At 40.0% G+C, this 18,238-nt stretch overlaps 1 protein-coding gene across 1 annotated transcript in view; it reads right to left on the reverse strand.

Moving 5' to 3' along the window:
* Positions 1–18,130, reverse strand: part of ano11 (anoctamin 11) — a 20,705-nt gene extending 2,575 nt beyond the window's left edge. The window contains exons 1-22 of the mRNA XM_085145700.1: positions 15,109–18,130; positions 14,525–14,651; positions 14,233–14,426; positions 14,016–14,123; positions 13,571–13,707; positions 13,441–13,498; positions 13,246–13,356; positions 13,001–13,166; positions 12,092–12,182; positions 8,926–9,022; positions 8,699–8,842; positions 8,259–8,396; positions 7,068–7,166; positions 5,720–5,822; positions 3,893–4,004; positions 3,735–3,789; positions 3,552–3,649; positions 1,852–1,988; positions 1,493–1,698; positions 1,270–1,406; positions 893–983; positions 309–492 (exon numbers count right to left, since the gene is read on the reverse strand). Coding sequence (XP_085001826.1) covers positions 309–492; positions 893–983; positions 1,270–1,406; positions 1,493–1,698; positions 1,852–1,988; positions 3,552–3,649; positions 3,735–3,789; positions 3,893–4,004; positions 5,720–5,822; positions 7,068–7,166; positions 8,259–8,396; positions 8,699–8,842; positions 8,926–9,022; positions 12,092–12,182; positions 13,001–13,166; positions 13,246–13,356; positions 13,441–13,498; positions 13,571–13,707; positions 14,016–14,123; positions 14,233–14,426; positions 14,525–14,651; positions 15,109–15,240 — 2,725 coding nt within the window. The 5' untranslated portion in view covers positions 15,241–18,130. The remainder of the gene's footprint in view (positions 1–308; positions 493–892; positions 984–1,269; positions 1,407–1,492; positions 1,699–1,851; positions 1,989–3,551; positions 3,650–3,734; positions 3,790–3,892; positions 4,005–5,719; positions 5,823–7,067; positions 7,167–8,258; positions 8,397–8,698; positions 8,843–8,925; positions 9,023–12,091; positions 12,183–13,000; positions 13,167–13,245; positions 13,357–13,440; positions 13,499–13,570; positions 13,708–14,015; positions 14,124–14,232; positions 14,427–14,524; positions 14,652–15,108) is intronic.
* Positions 18,131–18,238: the final 108 nt, after the last annotated feature.

Raw genomic sequence — 18,238 nt, forward strand, 5'->3', positions numbered from 1 at the left:
ATCAGCCGTGTCAGAGACAGTGACAGGTTTGACAGTGCATGGATCACCTACGTGGAAACACACTGCAGAGGATTTGTTTATCATGCAGCTGACAAGGAAGCACGGTAACATTTTATTAGAAACTTCTAATAGAAAAGACTTGTTTTTATTTTTTTCCTGCTCTCAGACACACAAATTTGTATTCAAAAGATGATTTAAGTGAGTATAATATGAACATATTTACCTGGTCATTGTTAACTAGATTTACTTTATATGGAGAAGTGTGTGCCGCATGACCTTGTGTGTGTGCGTCCCATTTTCTTACTGACCTGGGCTGGAGGTGCCTGGAGTGGCAGCGGTGGCCGCTCGGGCTCGACTCACCAACAGGGCCTCCTGGTTTTCAGCCAGAGCTTGCTTAGCCAGGTAGCGCTCCCTCTTCATCTTCAGCTCCAGGGACTCGGGAACATCGGGTACAATCCAGTCAATGGCTCGAAGCACGAAGAACACCGCGTGCTGGTGACAGTAAGAACAACAGCAAGAACAGTATGAACAATCTCCACATCAGAAATTGTCGTTAAATTTAAGCAAACAGACAGCTGATCTTCAAGCATGAAAATGGAAAAACAGTACTTGTAGTTTTATTTTCCACATAATTTGTACAACTGGTGAATCATTTCTTCTCTCTCAGGTGAGCATTAACAAATAACTGTGAGGAAATGGCAGAGAGGAGGTAGATAGAGAGGCAATAAAAAGTGATGCAGATGGAAACAAAACAGTAAAAGAGGACTAAATCATTAGAATTTGTCCAAACAAGCAGAACTGGCATAGAGGTGTCAGTGAAAAAGCATTACTAAACAAAGGTAAAACCACTACAACAGGCAAAATGAAGTAAATAGAGATGCTTCCGTCATACCTCAAATGCAATAATAAAGCCAAGTCTGACTGCCAGGAGCTCCCAGTAAAACAGTGTGTAGTTTCCATTGTTGTCTCTGAATGCTTTGTATCTGGAAAACCCCCACAAACATAATTTGTTACAAAGTTACAACAAGAAATATTTGTAATACTTGGTGTGTATAATATACAGCAGCAGCACATGAAAAGAACAGTCTTAATATTCAGTAATATCACCCACTGTTGGCCAAGGCTATGACATAAACACACTTAACTTAAATGTTAAGAAACTTAAATGTTGCTTAGCAACACCAAAGTAACCATATATGAGAAGTTGAACTTGACACATAAGATGAAGGAATAAAAAGGAGCATAAAAAGAAAGATCAAAGCAGCATACCTGCACATAGGGTACTCTGTGTAGTTGAGTGGGGCGTAAGCCAGGGTGAAGTTGACGTATCCGTTGAGATCATTGTCAAATTTGTACTGATACAGCAGGCGAGGTAAAAAATCTGAAGTGAACGCTATTAGGAAAGCCTGAAAAAGAATAAAAGATAATAAATGTTCTTTTTTTTCTCATATTGCTATGTAGTCTGACAATAATGTATCAGACATGAACTCACATTGGCAATGACAGACAGGTGTGACAAAGCTTCCAGTATGTTAAACCACACTCCGATGTTTTGTGCACGTTCAGCCACCGGCCGGCGGTACTCGCACACAAACTTGTGTGCATCCAAACGAATCTCCACCCAGTTGTTAAGGAGGGCAAAGAGCGGAGCGAGGGGGAACGCCGCCACAAAGATAGTAATGAACCCAAACTGGAGAACTGCAGCACATGAAATTAAAATTAGATAATTAATCTTTGCATTTTTTCATCAAAATGGATATTATCTATGTGTGAATTTTTAGTTGGACTGAACTGGCGATCCGGTTGAATGCAGTGATATTAAAGTCTCTAAATCCAGATATGGATACTCACCCATCTCCAGGTACTCTTCGAACAGGCCCTCACACTCAACCAGCTGGTAATCCTCTTCCCAGCGCCGAGGCTCATGGGATGCCTTGCCACCCAGCACTTTTGCCAGAGTTCTCTTCTGGCGCCAGGCCTTCACTTTACTGTTAGGGAAGAAAAAGACATTTTCGGTTTAATTCAGTTTTATTTATAAAGGCACACATTCGCCTCATACTCTAAGGTTAAAAAAAAAAAACATTCAAAAGAAACCCCAACAACAGGCAACCCCTGTGAGCAAACATTTGGCAACAGAGGGAAGGAAAAACTCCCTTTTAACAGGAAGACACTTCCAGCAGGCTCAGGGAGGAGCAGCCATCTGCCGCGACCACTTGGGGGTGATGGCATGGGAGAAGACAGCAGAAACAGGAGAAAAGAGATAACTATGGGAGAAAGTGCCAGAGTTTAATAACGGCTAATGACTAAATAGACACGTGGTGCAAAACCATGCAGAGAGTGAAAAGGAGTGAGTGAAGAGGGAGCGCCCCAGCAGCCTGGGCCTATTGGAGCATAACTCCAGGGTCACCTGATCATTTGATGGAATCAGGATAAGGATTTATGTTAGTATGCATTGTAACATGCAATGGCAAAAATGACAGAAACAACACATTTAGAGGATGTTCATTACATCACAGATATGACACAGGACTATTTTTTTGTAGCCGAACAGCAATCATTGTTCCCCAATAACCACCATAGACTTTCAGTTGGAATTAGTTAACCAAACCTATTTTCTATCACTGGAAGCATTTGTTGCTGATGTAATGACTGCAATCCCCTCTCATCTTTTACAACACATGCCGCCCCACCACTGAGTGGGGAAATGTGCTTGTTTTCTTCATGCAGTCATCTTTGTCTGTTTCACTGCAGCAGCACAAGACCAAATTTCCAGCATCATCCCCTCAGCCACTCCACATTTATGATTCATCACTAACATCAGTTAACACAGTCCACGACTGCCCCTCTTTGGCCCACTGTAAGCGCTGGCTTGTGTTTGGCTTCTCTGCGTGTAAATCTCATTTGATTCAGCCTGTTTCTGACAGTTCTGTAACAAATGTTGGCTCCTGTTTCTGCCCATTTATTTTTCATGTATAGCAATAATTTCTGTCATCATATCTGTGATTTGTTTATGTGCTACAAAGTAAAAGAGCTGGATCCTCAAGAGTGATGATTACATAATTTTGCCAGAGGTTTTAAGCGTATTTACTGAACTGCTCCTCTGCTGCCCTTATTTTACACTTACTGTCTGCAGTAAGTCTTAAACAGTCACACACAGCTGATGGTGCAGAGGCACATGGATGAGATTTACTGCACTAAACAGCTGGAACTGCAGAACAATATGACACAGCTCAGCTACTTTTATGCATCTCCCACATCTGTACCAGTTTTAGCTTTTCAGTTATATTTGACAGTCACTGTACTTATTTCTCATGTGTTTGAATCTAATTTGTTTAATTATTATTTTATTACAGAAAAAATTTACTCCTGTCTGTTTGAAAGAAATTTTTGCCCTGATAAACCACAAAATCTTTTAAATAAATAATAAAGGATGTAAATAAAGGAAGAATAAAGGATGTTTAAATATGCCGGAGATTGACAACATTTTTCTATAAAAACATAAAGCATATACATAAAAAAACCCCATAAAAGCTAAAAGTGTAGCAACGTACGGTAGGATGAACTCCTGAATGTTGTTGATGAGCTGTTTTCCCACCATTATGATGAAAAGTTGTTGAGCCAATTCAATGAGACAACCCCCGGCACCACACTGTAACGCAAAGACACACAGACATGACATTATGGAGGCATCATTTTCACATGCTGGTACGTTACAGGCTCTCTAAATCACTCACGTCTTCATTTCTCATCCCGAACAAGGTCCCGTAGTTGGTAGGGTAACCCACAAACCTAATCACAAAGAGATCAGTGGCACCTTAAATACTTTCTTTGTCTCAGTGTCTTCATCTTTTCATGATTATCCTGTGTGTCTGTTGTGACTCGTGTGTCTCACCTTCCTTTAAAGAAAGCCACATAAAAGGGAGACGAGTAGAAGTTGACAAACTGGAAGATGAACACCTTGAAGATGAAAGCGTTGTCATACTGGGTTTGTGTTCTGTGCATCTCTGCAACACATCGCACAAAAACACAGTGTTAAAGACATCGAGACAATGTTGCCTTTGTTTTCACTTAGACAGTTTAAATGACTTCAAAGTGATTTTTATACAGATAACAAAATATTATGATAACTGGTTTACAGGTAGTCAAAACTAAGAAAAAAGGGAAACCACAGTGTAAACTGTTTTATTTAGATTAATTTGGTGTGTTTTTTTGTTTTGCTTTTTTTTTTACAACAATCAAGAATCAGCAGCAAATATGATTGTCTATCATACTTTCTTGACTAAAATGAGATAATTCTACAAATACTCTGCTGGATACATCATCAACAATCCTACAGATATTCATATTAAACAGTGGCTGAACTATTTAAACATCGAGATTAACAGTTACAATTTTTTTGGAGGGGTTAAACATGTACACTAAAATTTTTACAACAATCTGGTTGCATAAATATGCACATTCTTAGCTATTTAAAGCCTGATCCATGAAATAATTGTCAGAAAATTATTATTTATTTGTTCTTATTTATTGCCTAAAAAATTAAGCAGAGTTTTTGCACACTGATCATGTGAACATCTGAAGAACTCATGAAAACTCATGTATCAAATATGGTACACTGTGAGTTAAAGGGTTAAACTAACAACTTTGTTGAAGCACCTTTTCAGTTTATTACAGTAGCCAGTCTTTTTGGTTAGTTGTTAGCATGGCACGTCTTCATTATTTGCCCTTCTCTTCTCTGTAAAAACACTTTTTCAGATTATGGCGCCATCTTTTGAGCACAGTCCTCTTCAGGTCACTCCACAGTTTTTCAGCAGGATCTGAATCTGTACTCAGGCTGGCTCATTTTTCGGTGAATGAGTTATTTTGATGATCTGGATATATGCAGCTGGTTGCTGCTGTTGTGCTACAAGGTCCAAATCCTCTTGATCTTCAGTTTTCTAGCAGATGCCTGAAGGGTTTTTTTTGTGAAAAATTATTGCTATTTTAGTACAGTTCATAAATCCTCCCAGCTTGACTAAAGCCCTACTGTAGTTCCAGATGAAGAAAAACAGCCCCAAAGCACGATGTTATCACTACCATGCTTCATTGCAGGAACAGTTTTTCTCTGGTGATGTGAACTTCTGTTTTTGTTGTCACATGTAGTACACAACCAGCTCTTGCCAGAAATTCCTGCAGCTCATTTAATGTTGCTGTAAACCTCCCTGGCCAGTTATCTTCTTGTCTTTCCATCAGTTCTGGCAGTAATGGTATTTTTTTTTTCATCTATTTTCAGCAATGAGATCAGTTTGATGTGTTTGTAAGTTATTTGCAGATCACAAATTTTGTTGTAAGATGCCACAAGGTACACATCAGGAAAATCCTACAAAAACAGCTGAACTTCATTTGATTTTAATGAGTTTAATATGAATTCACATGTGATTAATCTTATCCCTAATTATAAGAAGGCGTGCAGACGTGTCCAACCACATTGTTTTAGTTTTTTTTTTAATTTTTTTTGTGTGTAGACTTTTTATGCCCTCTGTATCTGTACTTTACAGTCCCATAATTCTGCAACATGATGCAGCTACTTTGACAGAAACAATAACCATAAGGATCCAACTGAAGAGATTCACCTGCTCTGGAGAAGTCTGAGCTTTTAGTTAGTGGCAATCAAGTACAAAGCTGATAACAATATACACCACAGAGGTTTGAGGTGTGTGAGAGCAGCATTGATTCTTACCCCATTTAGTGAGCTGCTCAGCTAATGCGGTGTAGACCTGGCCCATCAGCAGTATGAGCCCCAGATTTACAATACTGCTGGAGATGTTGGCTATGGTCCCTGCCTGGGGGAGGAAATTAAATGCATGAATGTTTGTATTCAGTGCAGTGATTTGCAAAATCATTTGAACATGTACAAATATATTTAATTGAAAACAGTACCAACACAACACAACTCAAATGTTGATCTTTTTTGACCATGTGAACTCAATTTGATGGCAGTAAAAGTTGGGAGAATGACAAAAGAATTGTGTAAAGTTACTGTTACACTAGAGAAAACAGTGCAGGGGGACTGCTGTGCAACCAAAATTAATATGATTATGTTATAAGGGTGAACTATTGGAAACTGCAGGGGCACTGTGTGTGTGTGTGTGTGTGTGTGTGTGTGTGTGTGTGTGTGTGTGTGTGTGTATTCCTGAGGACTGACACTCATGTGGAGTACAGGTTTTATCCAGAGAGTTGCTGTGTTAGAAACCAGAAGTGGTAAAAGTACACTTCTGGATACTCGGTCGGCCCCAGAGAGTGCAAAAAATTTAACACACTCATTCGCCAACCACCACTGGTTCCACTAAGGCTGCCATCCTATTTTAACTGTAGTGTGACTGAGCCCTACGCTGAAGACCCAGAAAACAAATTAGGGTTGATTATCAACAAGCCAGTAACACTGAGCTGTTTCTTGGTATAATGTAAATATGAGAAGTTGACTGCAGATCATATGTGTTACATAATATGATAAAAAGTGTCAGTATAAATTTCTGTACACAGTGGACAAAGAAGAAAACCAAGACTGAATGGTCATGATCGTTGGGCCTTCAAGCAGCACTTTCAGTGATCACAGTTTGTTGCTGATTCCACAAATATAACTTATGACTGGAGCCTATCACATCTGTCACAGGACAAAGGGTGGGGCTACTCCCTGGAAAGGGAGCCAGTCAACCACAGGGCTTAAACAGAGAAACAGACAACCATTCACACTCACTTTCACACCTATGGCCAATTTTATATTCACCAGTTAACCTAACATGCATGTCTTTGGACTGTGGGATGAAGCCAGAGAGAACCCACACAGTATGGGGATGTATGGGGTTGGGGCCTCCATACAGAAAGTCCCCAAATGGCCAGTGGATTCCACCACCACTGCACTACTGTGATGCCCAAAAAAACGAAAATGTTATATTAAAATGTGATTGTGATCATTTTTAATAATTTAATAATTGCATTCTCTTCTTATTAACAGTTTTCTTTTTGGAAAAAGCTCCAATGTGTTTGTAGCATTTCTTTGTGCAAAGCATGAAACAGCTGTAACGTACCTCTGTCCGCAGCACAGGGCTCCCAGAATGAAATATCACCACACTGATGATACCACGGCACACGACCACCGTCACCAGGAAGATCATCACCACACACAGCTGAGAGAAGAGGGGAAAAAGCACACCTGTAGCTGCGACATGATATGCTGCACACAGCCAGAGGCACACAAAGGTCTGCTATCATCATCAACACCGTGCAGCATAATATAAGACCAAGAAGTCAACAGTCCAGCATCTTCATTGTCAGACGACATATTTTGGATGCTCATCATAAAACTGATCCATATCTCTTACATCCTGACTGACATCTTTCAGAGCACAAACAACGTTTTTAAAAGTCGGCTTTAATTGAATGTGCTAGACATGCATATGCTTTCCTAAGTCAGTAGCATTTAGTAGTAGGATGTTTCTAAAGATTGGCAAGCAAGCAAGAGCTTCCAACAAGAGCTTGGATCAGGTATTATTCCCATAAAATTTAGTAACAGCTGAAGCATTTTTTCCATGATATTCATTTCTTTGTCTAATAGTGAATTCTATTCCTTTCAGTTTCGGGAAATTAACTTGCAGACATTTTCATTCCTTATATCAAAATTCACAACTATCACAACATCAGTATGTTTCCAGCAAAATCCTTCTACTGAACAGGGAAGAGAATTAGAATTTTAAAACATTTCCATCTCTAATCCCATCATCAAAAGAAGGGTGTGTGAAAAATGATCCTCAGATCTGCATCTACAAAGAAGTGAATCTTGGACACAGCATAAAGTGCGTGGATGAGATGATGGGATCATATCTGGCCCTGTAGGCATGTGACCTGGATTCATTATTAAAAAAGGGTTCAGTTAACAATACAGGATTTACTGGAATGGCACAAAGGTGTTAACCCCACCTCTATTTCTCAACACAATCACAAAAGGAAAAGCTCAAGAGAAACCGAGACTCCTTACTGAAACCATGTGCAATGAGATTAATGATGAGAAAAGGAGAAAGTCTGTTGTTCGGGAGCGGATCTGGATCTGTTGTATTAGAACGACATTTTACAGTGTGACAATAATAGTGGTAATTAAACCGTTTAAGAACCTGACTAAACATAATGCATAGTGTTAAAATGCACCTCGAGTATTTCTTTTACTGAAGTGCAAAAACAACAAAACAGCAGTACAGTATGTAAAATATTTTAAATAGCCTCACCATCATTATGATAACCATGGAGCCAGTGAACATGCGAGACAGCCTGGTTTTTTCAGGAAAGTATGGCTCTTTGACCCCAGTCACTGGATTTTGCTCCATAGTAGGAGCCATGGCTGCAAACTCCGGCCGAGGACGCTCCTTAAAGAAAACAGTGACCATCATCACTGGACACACTCTTCACCGGCTTTGTCTGGTTCACAGATTGGTCTGTAACTTTAGTCTTTGCTCTGTTGTTTACCTTGTTTACTCTGTACAAAACTGAAACTTCCGTGTGTAAAGGTTAAAATAAAATATATAAAAAAATAGAATCTCTGTGCAAACAAGCGCAACCAGTCATGATGCCCATTATTGTATTACTGGATCTATAATCGTGACAGACCTAAGAACTCTAAACCGAATAAGACCAGTATGATCACACTCATACTGAAAGCAGCCAATACCTCCTCTTCATGGAAGTCCATACAGTCCCAGTGATGTGCCAGAGTGGCCATTTTTCTCTTCCAGTACTCCAGAAAGGTTACAGCCCAGAATGACATGAACACACTGAAAAACACTGTACCTGGATGGTCAAATAAGTATCCCAGCTGCAACAGAGAAAGGTACAACCGTTAGGTTCAAGTCTTTTTTCGCAGAGTCAGCGATTTGTTCACCACGAAAAGCTTGGTACCTTCGTCAAGGTGCAGATCTCAGACATGTTCCAGGCCTTACATGTTTTGCAGAGTGGACACATGGTATAGCTAGCTCCACTGTTACAGATTTCCTCCCTGTTGACAGACACACTGACACAGATTAGTTACACCTGAGATAACACTAATTACAGGTTTTAAAGCAACATGTATTTGGCCTCACATAACTGTGAGGTTCAAATAATGATCAGTGTGGGAGCTAAGGGATTGGGAGAATTAACTCTAATGGATGTAAAGGCTGCACATATACCTATTACGTACTGCTTCCAGGGAACAGATAAGCGGTGTGGAAAGCATTCTCCTAACCTCCTGCCGGGAAACAAAGCTACTGCTCTTTCCTTTATTACAGTTATAGAGTGAGTTACTGAAACCCTGACTGCACATGGGATCAGCTACAAATAAAGCCTGGACTGACAGCGAAATCTATTTCCTCCTCTTCTTTTTTTTTTAATAGGAGGATTATTCTGCACTAATTGTCCATTAGAGATGGCTGCTTTTTCTTGTTGCCACAGACTCTCTTTCCTAGGATATCGACTTATCCCTAAGAAATGAAGCCAGAAAAAGGTAAACAGTTACAGAGGCAATATTACTGTACATAATCTAAGCTACACTTACACTGAGAAGAAAAACCAGAAAGGAGAGCCAACTCTTAATAAATAATGTATGACAAACTGGCACAGACATCCCACATGTAGATGATCTAGTTGTGAAGCGAGTCTTTATGCAGAGTGCGCTCTGCTTTGAAATATTTGAATCTAAAGTTGTGCTTGTTTGAGAGAGTCTGTAAGTGGAGTTTAATTTCCAGGAAACTGTGGCAGCCCTTAAAACAAAAGCTATAACTAGGGATGGGTACCGGTATCCGGTGCCATGATGGCACCGGTTCTGACATAAACGGTAGTAACCAGACCGAAAAGCAGCGCACATTTCGGTGCTTTATTTCGGTGCTTTTTTTCCTGAGCTGTGATACACTTTCTTCTTCCTTACATTTGTATTGGCGGTTGGCAAACAACTGAAAGGTGCATTACCGCCACCAACTGGTATGGAATGATACACTTTAGATTCTAGCCAATCATTTTAAGTTTCCGAGAATAGTAGGCGGGTCCAGGTACGTACGTTCTTTTAGAGCAGAGCTACAAATTAAAAATGTCCAAGGCGAAGCGGTCAAAAGTCTGGCTGTACTTCACAGCAAAAGATGCAAACTCAGCAGCTGCAACAAGTGCTTTAAGCTGATACTGTGATACTGTCAAAGGAGGTAACACCTCAAATCTGATGAAACGCCTGGCGACGCATAGTGGTTTTTTTTAAAGCCGAGAAATGCGCCGTATTTGATAGCTTGCTGCGAGACCTCACACCGAGCACATCTACTGCTTGTGGGTTGCCTGTTATCGGACCCGGAATTAGCAACATCCCCCAAAAACCCGAAGAGGAGAGTCCTGGCCCCTAGCCCTGCCAGTGTATCAGAAATGATGACGGATGATGATGGCAGCAGCAGCCGTTCTTCTCTGCGTGAGTAGCTTAATGTTGTTCGTGTGTAATTTATGTTGAGTAGGCTAACCACGTTATTACATTAATGCATGTAAGGTGAACAGCAAACACCATCATAGCTACATGCAGCTGTCTTCTTGTTTGATGGCAGATACTCCCTTCACCCTGGCCAAAAAGGCTAAAATGACCAAAGAAAAAGTGGAAAACAGTTAAACATGAGAGGTTTTTGGACAAAGTTTGTGTTTTTTTCCATTGTTTAAGCACTGCTTCCAGCCAAGAATGATACCATATATGCCCCATAGCTGCAGAAAAGGCTAACATTGTTATCTTTTTACAAAAAAACAGCTGAACATGAGAGGTTTTTGGACCACTTTTGTGTTTTCCATTCTTTAAGCACCGGTTTGATCACCGTTTAAGCACCGGCACCGTTTGAAAAGTACCGGTTTGGCACCGGTATCGGATAAAACCTAAACGATACCCATCCCTAGCTATAACTCACTTATTTGCTTTCTTTCTAAGGAGATATCAATGCTAATCTCATGTGTGTACATTAAGTACAGCGCTGAACTTTGGCTCTTATATTGGACATCAGTAAGGTTTTTGCTATACGTTTCTGAACAGGCACAATGGCACCAATTTCAGCAGCTTCACTGAAACAATAAGACTCTAAGAAGCCACTGCAGCCAGCAGCTGGCTGACAATGATTAGTCCCGTTTATTTTTATTATGAGCCAAGTGGGTGTGCATTAAATTCAGCTGAATCACTATCAATAGTGATACATGTCAGTGCATAAGTATGTTTAATGTTTAATTAAACATAATGTCTGGTTACCATCTGAAACTCCATTGAGGGATCGGGGGGCTGGGTGATCAATAGTTGCCCGATGATTGCATTGGATTTTTTCACATTTGGCAACTGTTTCAATCACAAGGCTATTGCACCTGGTTGGAGGCAACTTGTCTCCAAACAATCGCGGTCTGACTCGGTCTGATCTGAGTCTCAGACAGACTGGCAAAGGTTTACAAATAAAGTTATAAATGCAGACAGATTGCCAACATGCTGCAATCAGTTTGAGTGAGCCTACACTGATTAATGCAACTCGTCTGGGTCATATTCCTAAATAAAAGCAAGGATGTTGAATGACTATAATATTTTGCAGTGAAATCACCATCCTGCAACAACTATGTCACTATTAGCAGATAAATTTCTGATTCAAATCCATAACAATCTTACTGGACTCACAGACTGCATGTATCTGTCAACTTGACCTCATTCATTTGCAAACAAACAAATCAAAGCAGATTGATGGCAGACTGACTCCACCTTATTACTGTTTAATGGCGATAAAACAGTTCTGACACACCAAAGCTGGTTTGAGGTTGGCATAACTTTGTGTGAGGGGTTTCCTGTTTGTTTGATTTTTATGTTATACATTATTAAAGACAAGATCCAAGTTTTTGTGTCTATTAAAACGGTGGTTGCTTCACTTGTGTTTGAACTGCCTGCTTAAGCGGACCCCTGTGTGCAACAACTATACCACAATACCTTATCTAAGTGAGTGCAGTCACACGTGACTAGCCATGTCTGTAATGCGACATTTCATTTAAATTATTTTGTGTTACACAATAAAACACATGCTATGTATACACGATGCAGACTCACGCTGGTGTGTTGGTACCCATGGACATCACTCCAGACACAAAGACCAGAGTCCCGACCACTGCTGCCGGCAGCAGCCAGGCTGTGTAGAAACCTGCAGAGACAAAAAGCTACATTAGACTGCAGCTCTCAGCTGATGCAAGACGGATGTTCGATTTCAGCTGCAGTGATGACTTTCATCCTGACAATAAGGGTTTCAAGCTCAGGTATAGCCCCTTTGCATATACTGCACTCTCCTCTTAACAGAGATTCATAAAAGAATTTCACTGCTAAAAAAAGGAGTTTCCACTTGTACCTTTTTGTGAAAAAAGAAAGAAAGAAAAAAGCAATAGATGCAATTCACTGTGGAGTCAGTGCCAGGAGGCTGTAGCTTAGATTGCTGTATCATACAGTATGTTTATTTATGTGAGCACTCTGCTTATTGTCCTGTATTAGTTTTGATCCATTTCTAATACAGACTACACGTATTTCTCATTTATTAAAATGAACAGCGGGGTTTTTTCTAAATAGAGAAATCTGTGGCCCCCATCAGACTAAAAATCAAATTACCAAAATTATAGTTAGCTACTAAATTTAAATTGATTTCAACCAAATAATCTGCAAAAACTGCTTTAGTTTGTGCTTCAAGGTAATAAAATTACTGACATATCAATAGAACGCTTATGTTGAGCAGTTAATTAAACTCAAATTACTTGTCGACAGGGAGAAAACCTGGACAGTTGCACAGATATTTATAATGTTTACATTTTAGCAATAATGACAAAATCTAAACATTTAATTAACATTACTAGTTATTGTGATACCTTCTGGTCTGGATTCAGTAAACCTCCTGGATTCAGGAAGGAGTGGTCTTTTTATCTGTAAAAAATTAGCCAAATTTTTTGACCAACAGAAATAAGAATATATATTTACCCAGCCAGGCAAAGTAGAGTGCAATCTTCTCTCCAAAGTACTCCCTGATATGGTCCAGTGGTTGATACTTGTACCATTTGCACCAGCGGGCCCAGTAGTAGTAGAGAACCTGCCTCTGGTTCAGCTCGTCAGGTCGGACCTCGTGCTTTGGAAGCTGAAAGGGCCCCTAAAGAGAAAAAACATGCTGCTAATGAGAAAGAGAAAACGACACATTTCAGTGTACAGAACAGTTAAAAATAACTCACCTCATGCAGTGGGAAAGCTGCTGTGTACGCCCCTTCATTTAACAGTCTGTCCACTCCGACTTCAGCCTTCTTCCTTTTCCCATATGCTGTCCTGGCAAGAATCTCATAGACCTGAAAGAAAACTCTCAGTCTGTTAGTTCAAATATACATCCGATACATTCAGTATACTGCTATTGTCACACTTGTGTTACTTACAACACGGTGCCTCTGGGTATTTGTGAAATATGTATCGTGATCTTCCCAGCCAAGGAATCTGAAGAAAGGCGCACATTCAGCAAAACATGCAGCAGTGATCTGATCCAACTGGTTGCAGAAGTTAACCCACCTGCTCATCTTTGACTTGCGAAAGGCACATGTGTAATAGTCCAGAGGCCTGTTAGGCACAGACTCCGTCATTACGTTAGGTATGCATAGTTTACTCAGTACCCGAGCAGATGTGTTGAGGTCTAGATGCTGCTGTGCCTGGGACACAAACACAGATACAGGTGACCTCCTTCTATTACTGTAGAACAGCATAAGATGCACATTTTTGGTTCTGAGTGAAACGTTTCGACAGGTTTTCATTGTCTTAAGAGATAATCAGAAAATGTTCGCATGATTAAAGAGAAAAGTGAGATAGTAAAGACTTAATCTGGTAAATATCAGTGTGTTCTTTCCTATTAAGTTGTCCTTGTTTATTCCCCAAATTAGTATTGTTATCAACTGGGTTTAACATCACGTAACAAATAACTTTAAATTGAACTTACCTAGAAATAAATAGCTGTACTTACTTGCAGTGGAGCTCTAAGGCAAAGCGCCTCAGCATAACACACCAACACATCCCAGGGGGCGCTAATTTTGAGAAAGTGTATGGTTTTCTTTTCATTTGCAGTTTCCTCCTACAAGTAAAGAGGCAACAAAGAAGATGTTAAACAAGTCAGGAAAAATAATGAACAGATTTAACAATTTAATAATAAGATGAATAATCTTTAATCTTGTCCACAACACCTTTTCCATGACCAAGCCAACACTCTCCAAGTTCTGAACAAACTTCTCTCTCCACTGAGCCAGTTGTGCTTTCCTTCGTTCGGACCTGCTGCTCTCCTCAGTGGGAACGGCTTCCCTCTCCTCACTAGTAGCCATATTTGTCCCTTTCCCTCGCCGCTTCCTCCGTGAACGAATCTCCCACACCAGCACGAAGTCTGCACCCCAGACCAGAGGAGTGAAAGGTTAAATGAACGAATGACTTTGTCTACCTACCACTGAGCTGATGAAACCTCATGCAAAGCGAGCGGCCTACCAATCTTAGTTCTCCCGTCTCTGAAGTAATTCCCCAACTGTGGCACTGGTTGCTTACTTCTTGTAGTAGACTGCATATAAATGGGATCATCGCCATCCATATCTCCATCAGCAGCTGCAGCTGAAAGCTGACAGTTGAGCCACCATTAATATATCATGAAACTCTGTAAAGAGACAGCTGCTGACGAAAACTCTGCTCACTTTTCTGCATTTGAACCTTTTCGCTTGGTGTATGAATGTTTAATTGCCTTTGAGGAGAAGTTTAATTCTTGTGCTAGTACATGCCTCCACTTTGCAGTAATGAGACCAGAAAGATGAGCCGAAAACAATCTTTCAGTGCAGTAAAGTCATGCCTGACCATTACCCATTATCAGTGTCCTTACAGTACCTTGTGTTCATGTTTATATTACATGAAGGGTAAAACCCCTCAAGACTCACTGCCACATCTCTGAGAAATAAGTGAGGCCAAAAGGGAACAGAATAATGAATAACTGCTGTGTGAAAGTGATGCGATTTTATAGATTTATGTGAGCTGAAGAGATATCACACTGCAGTATTGTAGGAAATAAGTAAAGCAGAGCTTACATATCGTGGGGGGATAAAGCTCCCATTCTGCAGGCTCCCATAGCACTCTGTGCTTTGTGCTTCAGCCCTAGTATCCAGATCCAGGAGGACCTCTCTGTCTCCCTTCAGCCGCTCGGAGCTCTTCCTCAACATGATAAAAAAAAGCTCCCGTGACTTGAAACAAACACTGTGCCTTCACATGAAATCTGTACTGAAGGAATTCAAAGATAACTTCAGCCAGGCTGAAGGTAAGAGATGCAAAAAAAAGCCTTAAAAAAAAATCTGGATACTGGTCTTTGCTATAGTGAAAAACAAGCTGCTGCTGCTGAAGTCTGCATATGTAGCAATCTACGCTTCCCTTGTCCTCGTTCTGCTTTTTATCTCTGCATCCATCAGGCTCCTCTGCTCCACTGCAAGAGCCGTGGATACCGTAATGGATCTAGCACGCAGGCAACACCGCGCACAGTGCTGTGCTGCATCTCAGCAGGGAAATGCACATTTTCACCTCGTAAATAATGTAACAGTTAGTGAATGGCAGTCCAAGCTCTTATGTGCTATAATAATATAATTATATGGACATAACGCACTGTGAGAGGATTCTTCTCTTTGAAGTCAATGTGTATTCCTTCATCCACGCAAGCTGTTTCATATACTTCACTGAACTGGTTTGAAATTCTGCAGATAATTAACATATATTACAGGAGGATGAAGCAAAGCACCACCCCCACGTGATCTTCTCAAAGCGCAGAACAAACTGTGCGCACTTAAAAATGCTGTTGGTTTATACTCAGAGTCCAGAAGCCCCACATCTACCAGGTTTTTTTTTTAGCTAAAAAGTGATGTTTCTGTGTGGTTTTTATGTGTAATAACTTTGCTAATAATGGTAAAAATACTGTAGTCAACAGGATGAATGAAGAGGTTATATATAAAATGAATAAATAAATAAATAAATAAATTATTGTCAATGAGACTTTTTTAGCTGGATAAATAAAGGATATATAAAACTAAGTCACTTTTTGGCACACCACCTCCAGCAGCCTTCCTGCTTTTCATGCTGTTTGCAGTGCTGCAGTCAGAGCAGAGTCAAACCTGTGAGACATGTATGAAGGAATAACACAACACATACAGTAACCAGAGTCGTGCTATCAAAGGGAAACTCTATTTTAAAAACAATGATGACATCACAAGTATCTTTGAGTGGATTTTAATGCAATGCCGGAGCCAACTCTGGCAGGCACAGAGTTTGAAAGATGCTTTAGAGCAGTGGTCTTGAACTCCAGGCCTCGGAGGCCGGTGTCCTGCAGGTTTTAGATCTCACCCTGCGTTAACACACCTGAATCAAATGATTAGTTCATTACCAGGCCTCTGAAGAACATCAAGACATGTTGGGGAGGTAATTTAGCCATTTAAATCAGCTGTGTAGAATCAAGGACACATCTAAAACCTGCAGGACACCGGGCCCTTGAGGCCTGGAGTTCAAGACCCCTGCTCTGGAGCTTCACCTTAGCTATCCACAACAAACCTTTAGGGCACAGCACATAATCCTCATTTTCATATTAAACTTTTTCCTGTGAATTTCCCTAGAGGACAAAACCCTTGATGTTTTACCAACATCGATCCAACATCTCTATGTTTGTTTAATTTCCTCTTTTTTTTTTTGCCATAAACCCTCACAGCCTCCTTTTCTAGCAGTGATGCTGTTTTGTAATGGTTTACATTTGGTTTCAAGTCTTTCAGTCTCAACTTCTAACCCTTTTTATGATTTTGAAACTGTGTTACTACAAAGAGTTCACAGCTTTCTTTTTCATGGTAACCGCACAAGCACACTATTACTGTACTACTAAATAATAAAGATACCTCTGAACAAGACCAGTGGTAACGGTTGCCCTAGCAACTATAAAATTATTATCAGCAATAAAGGAAGTTGTTAACATGTACTCTGGATTGTATCTGATGCTATCTTGAACGTCTTCCTTTCACTACAAACTGAGTCAGCTGATACAAAACATCCTTTAAGTTTATCGACACCTTGAGCATTTGCAAGGTGCTCCGAACTTAAAAGCTAGGTTGTTATTCTCAAGAGTACACAGCTCGAGACCCATATTTGCTCTGCCAAAAGTAAATAACTTGGATTCACATAAAAGCACTTCGGGTGTTTCAGTCATAAGTTACTCACTACCCGCAACATACACACCATATAACAGACGTCCCTGTACACTTTGGTTGACATCAGGCTTGGATGCAAACTGTTTGTATGACCTCTGCAGGTGTGTCAGAGAAATTAGAGTAACTGAAATAGCAAACTATGAATATATAACAGCTCATCTGTCACTGTGTGACATTTGGTCAGAAAACGTTTGAACACTTTGATTTAAAACACAGTAGAAGTGATTGAAGCAGTGTTTACTTTTTAAGGGATTAGTATTGTATCTTATTCACTTATTCATTTTGTTTTATTTGTTCTTTTTAAATGTGTGTAAAGTACAGAAAATTAAAAATGAATATGTATTTAAGCTCTACATAGCATTATTATCACTTTGACCTTCGGCTCAATCTACTGGCCTTGAAGAAAAGGTCAGAGGTCAAATGTAACATGATATTTTAAATCTTTACATGGTACTTTCTTTAAGTTGACAATACACAACACACTTTTAAGAATCATAGTTGCTAAGTTAGAAAGTTTTTTTAAATCAATTTTCAACCAATAAGTTATTGAGTGGACTTTGAAGGGGAAGTATGCCAAATTTGAATAGATTGCTAACATGAGTCCACTCTACACCCCTACTAGGTCTCAACAGAACTCATTCAAGACTTCATTCAAAACATAATCTCCTTGGTAGAGGTAATACAAATCACCAAGCAGCATGTCATAGGCACTACAAAAACAAACTATTAATTGAGCAAACATACACAAGAAATGTATCTAAAACAATCACAGACAATGGGAACACATTTTGTGTTCCACTTCCTAAAAGCATAGTGACCTAAGATGCCCTCTTACCCGTGAATCTTCTGTTCCTGCGCTAACACAGCTGCCCTCATGACTCGACTGTATTGCACCATATTTCACTGGTGTGACCTATGACAAAAAGGCAGCTGTTAAAAAACACAAACAGGCATACTAAAAGCAGAGGAAATGACACCACAGGAG

This window comes from Neolamprologus multifasciatus, chromosome 20, assembly GCF_963576455.1.
Source record: "Neolamprologus multifasciatus chromosome 20, fNeoMul1.2, whole genome shotgun sequence".
Classification (NCBI taxonomy): domain Eukaryota; kingdom Metazoa; phylum Chordata; class Actinopteri; order Cichliformes; family Cichlidae; genus Neolamprologus; species Neolamprologus multifasciatus.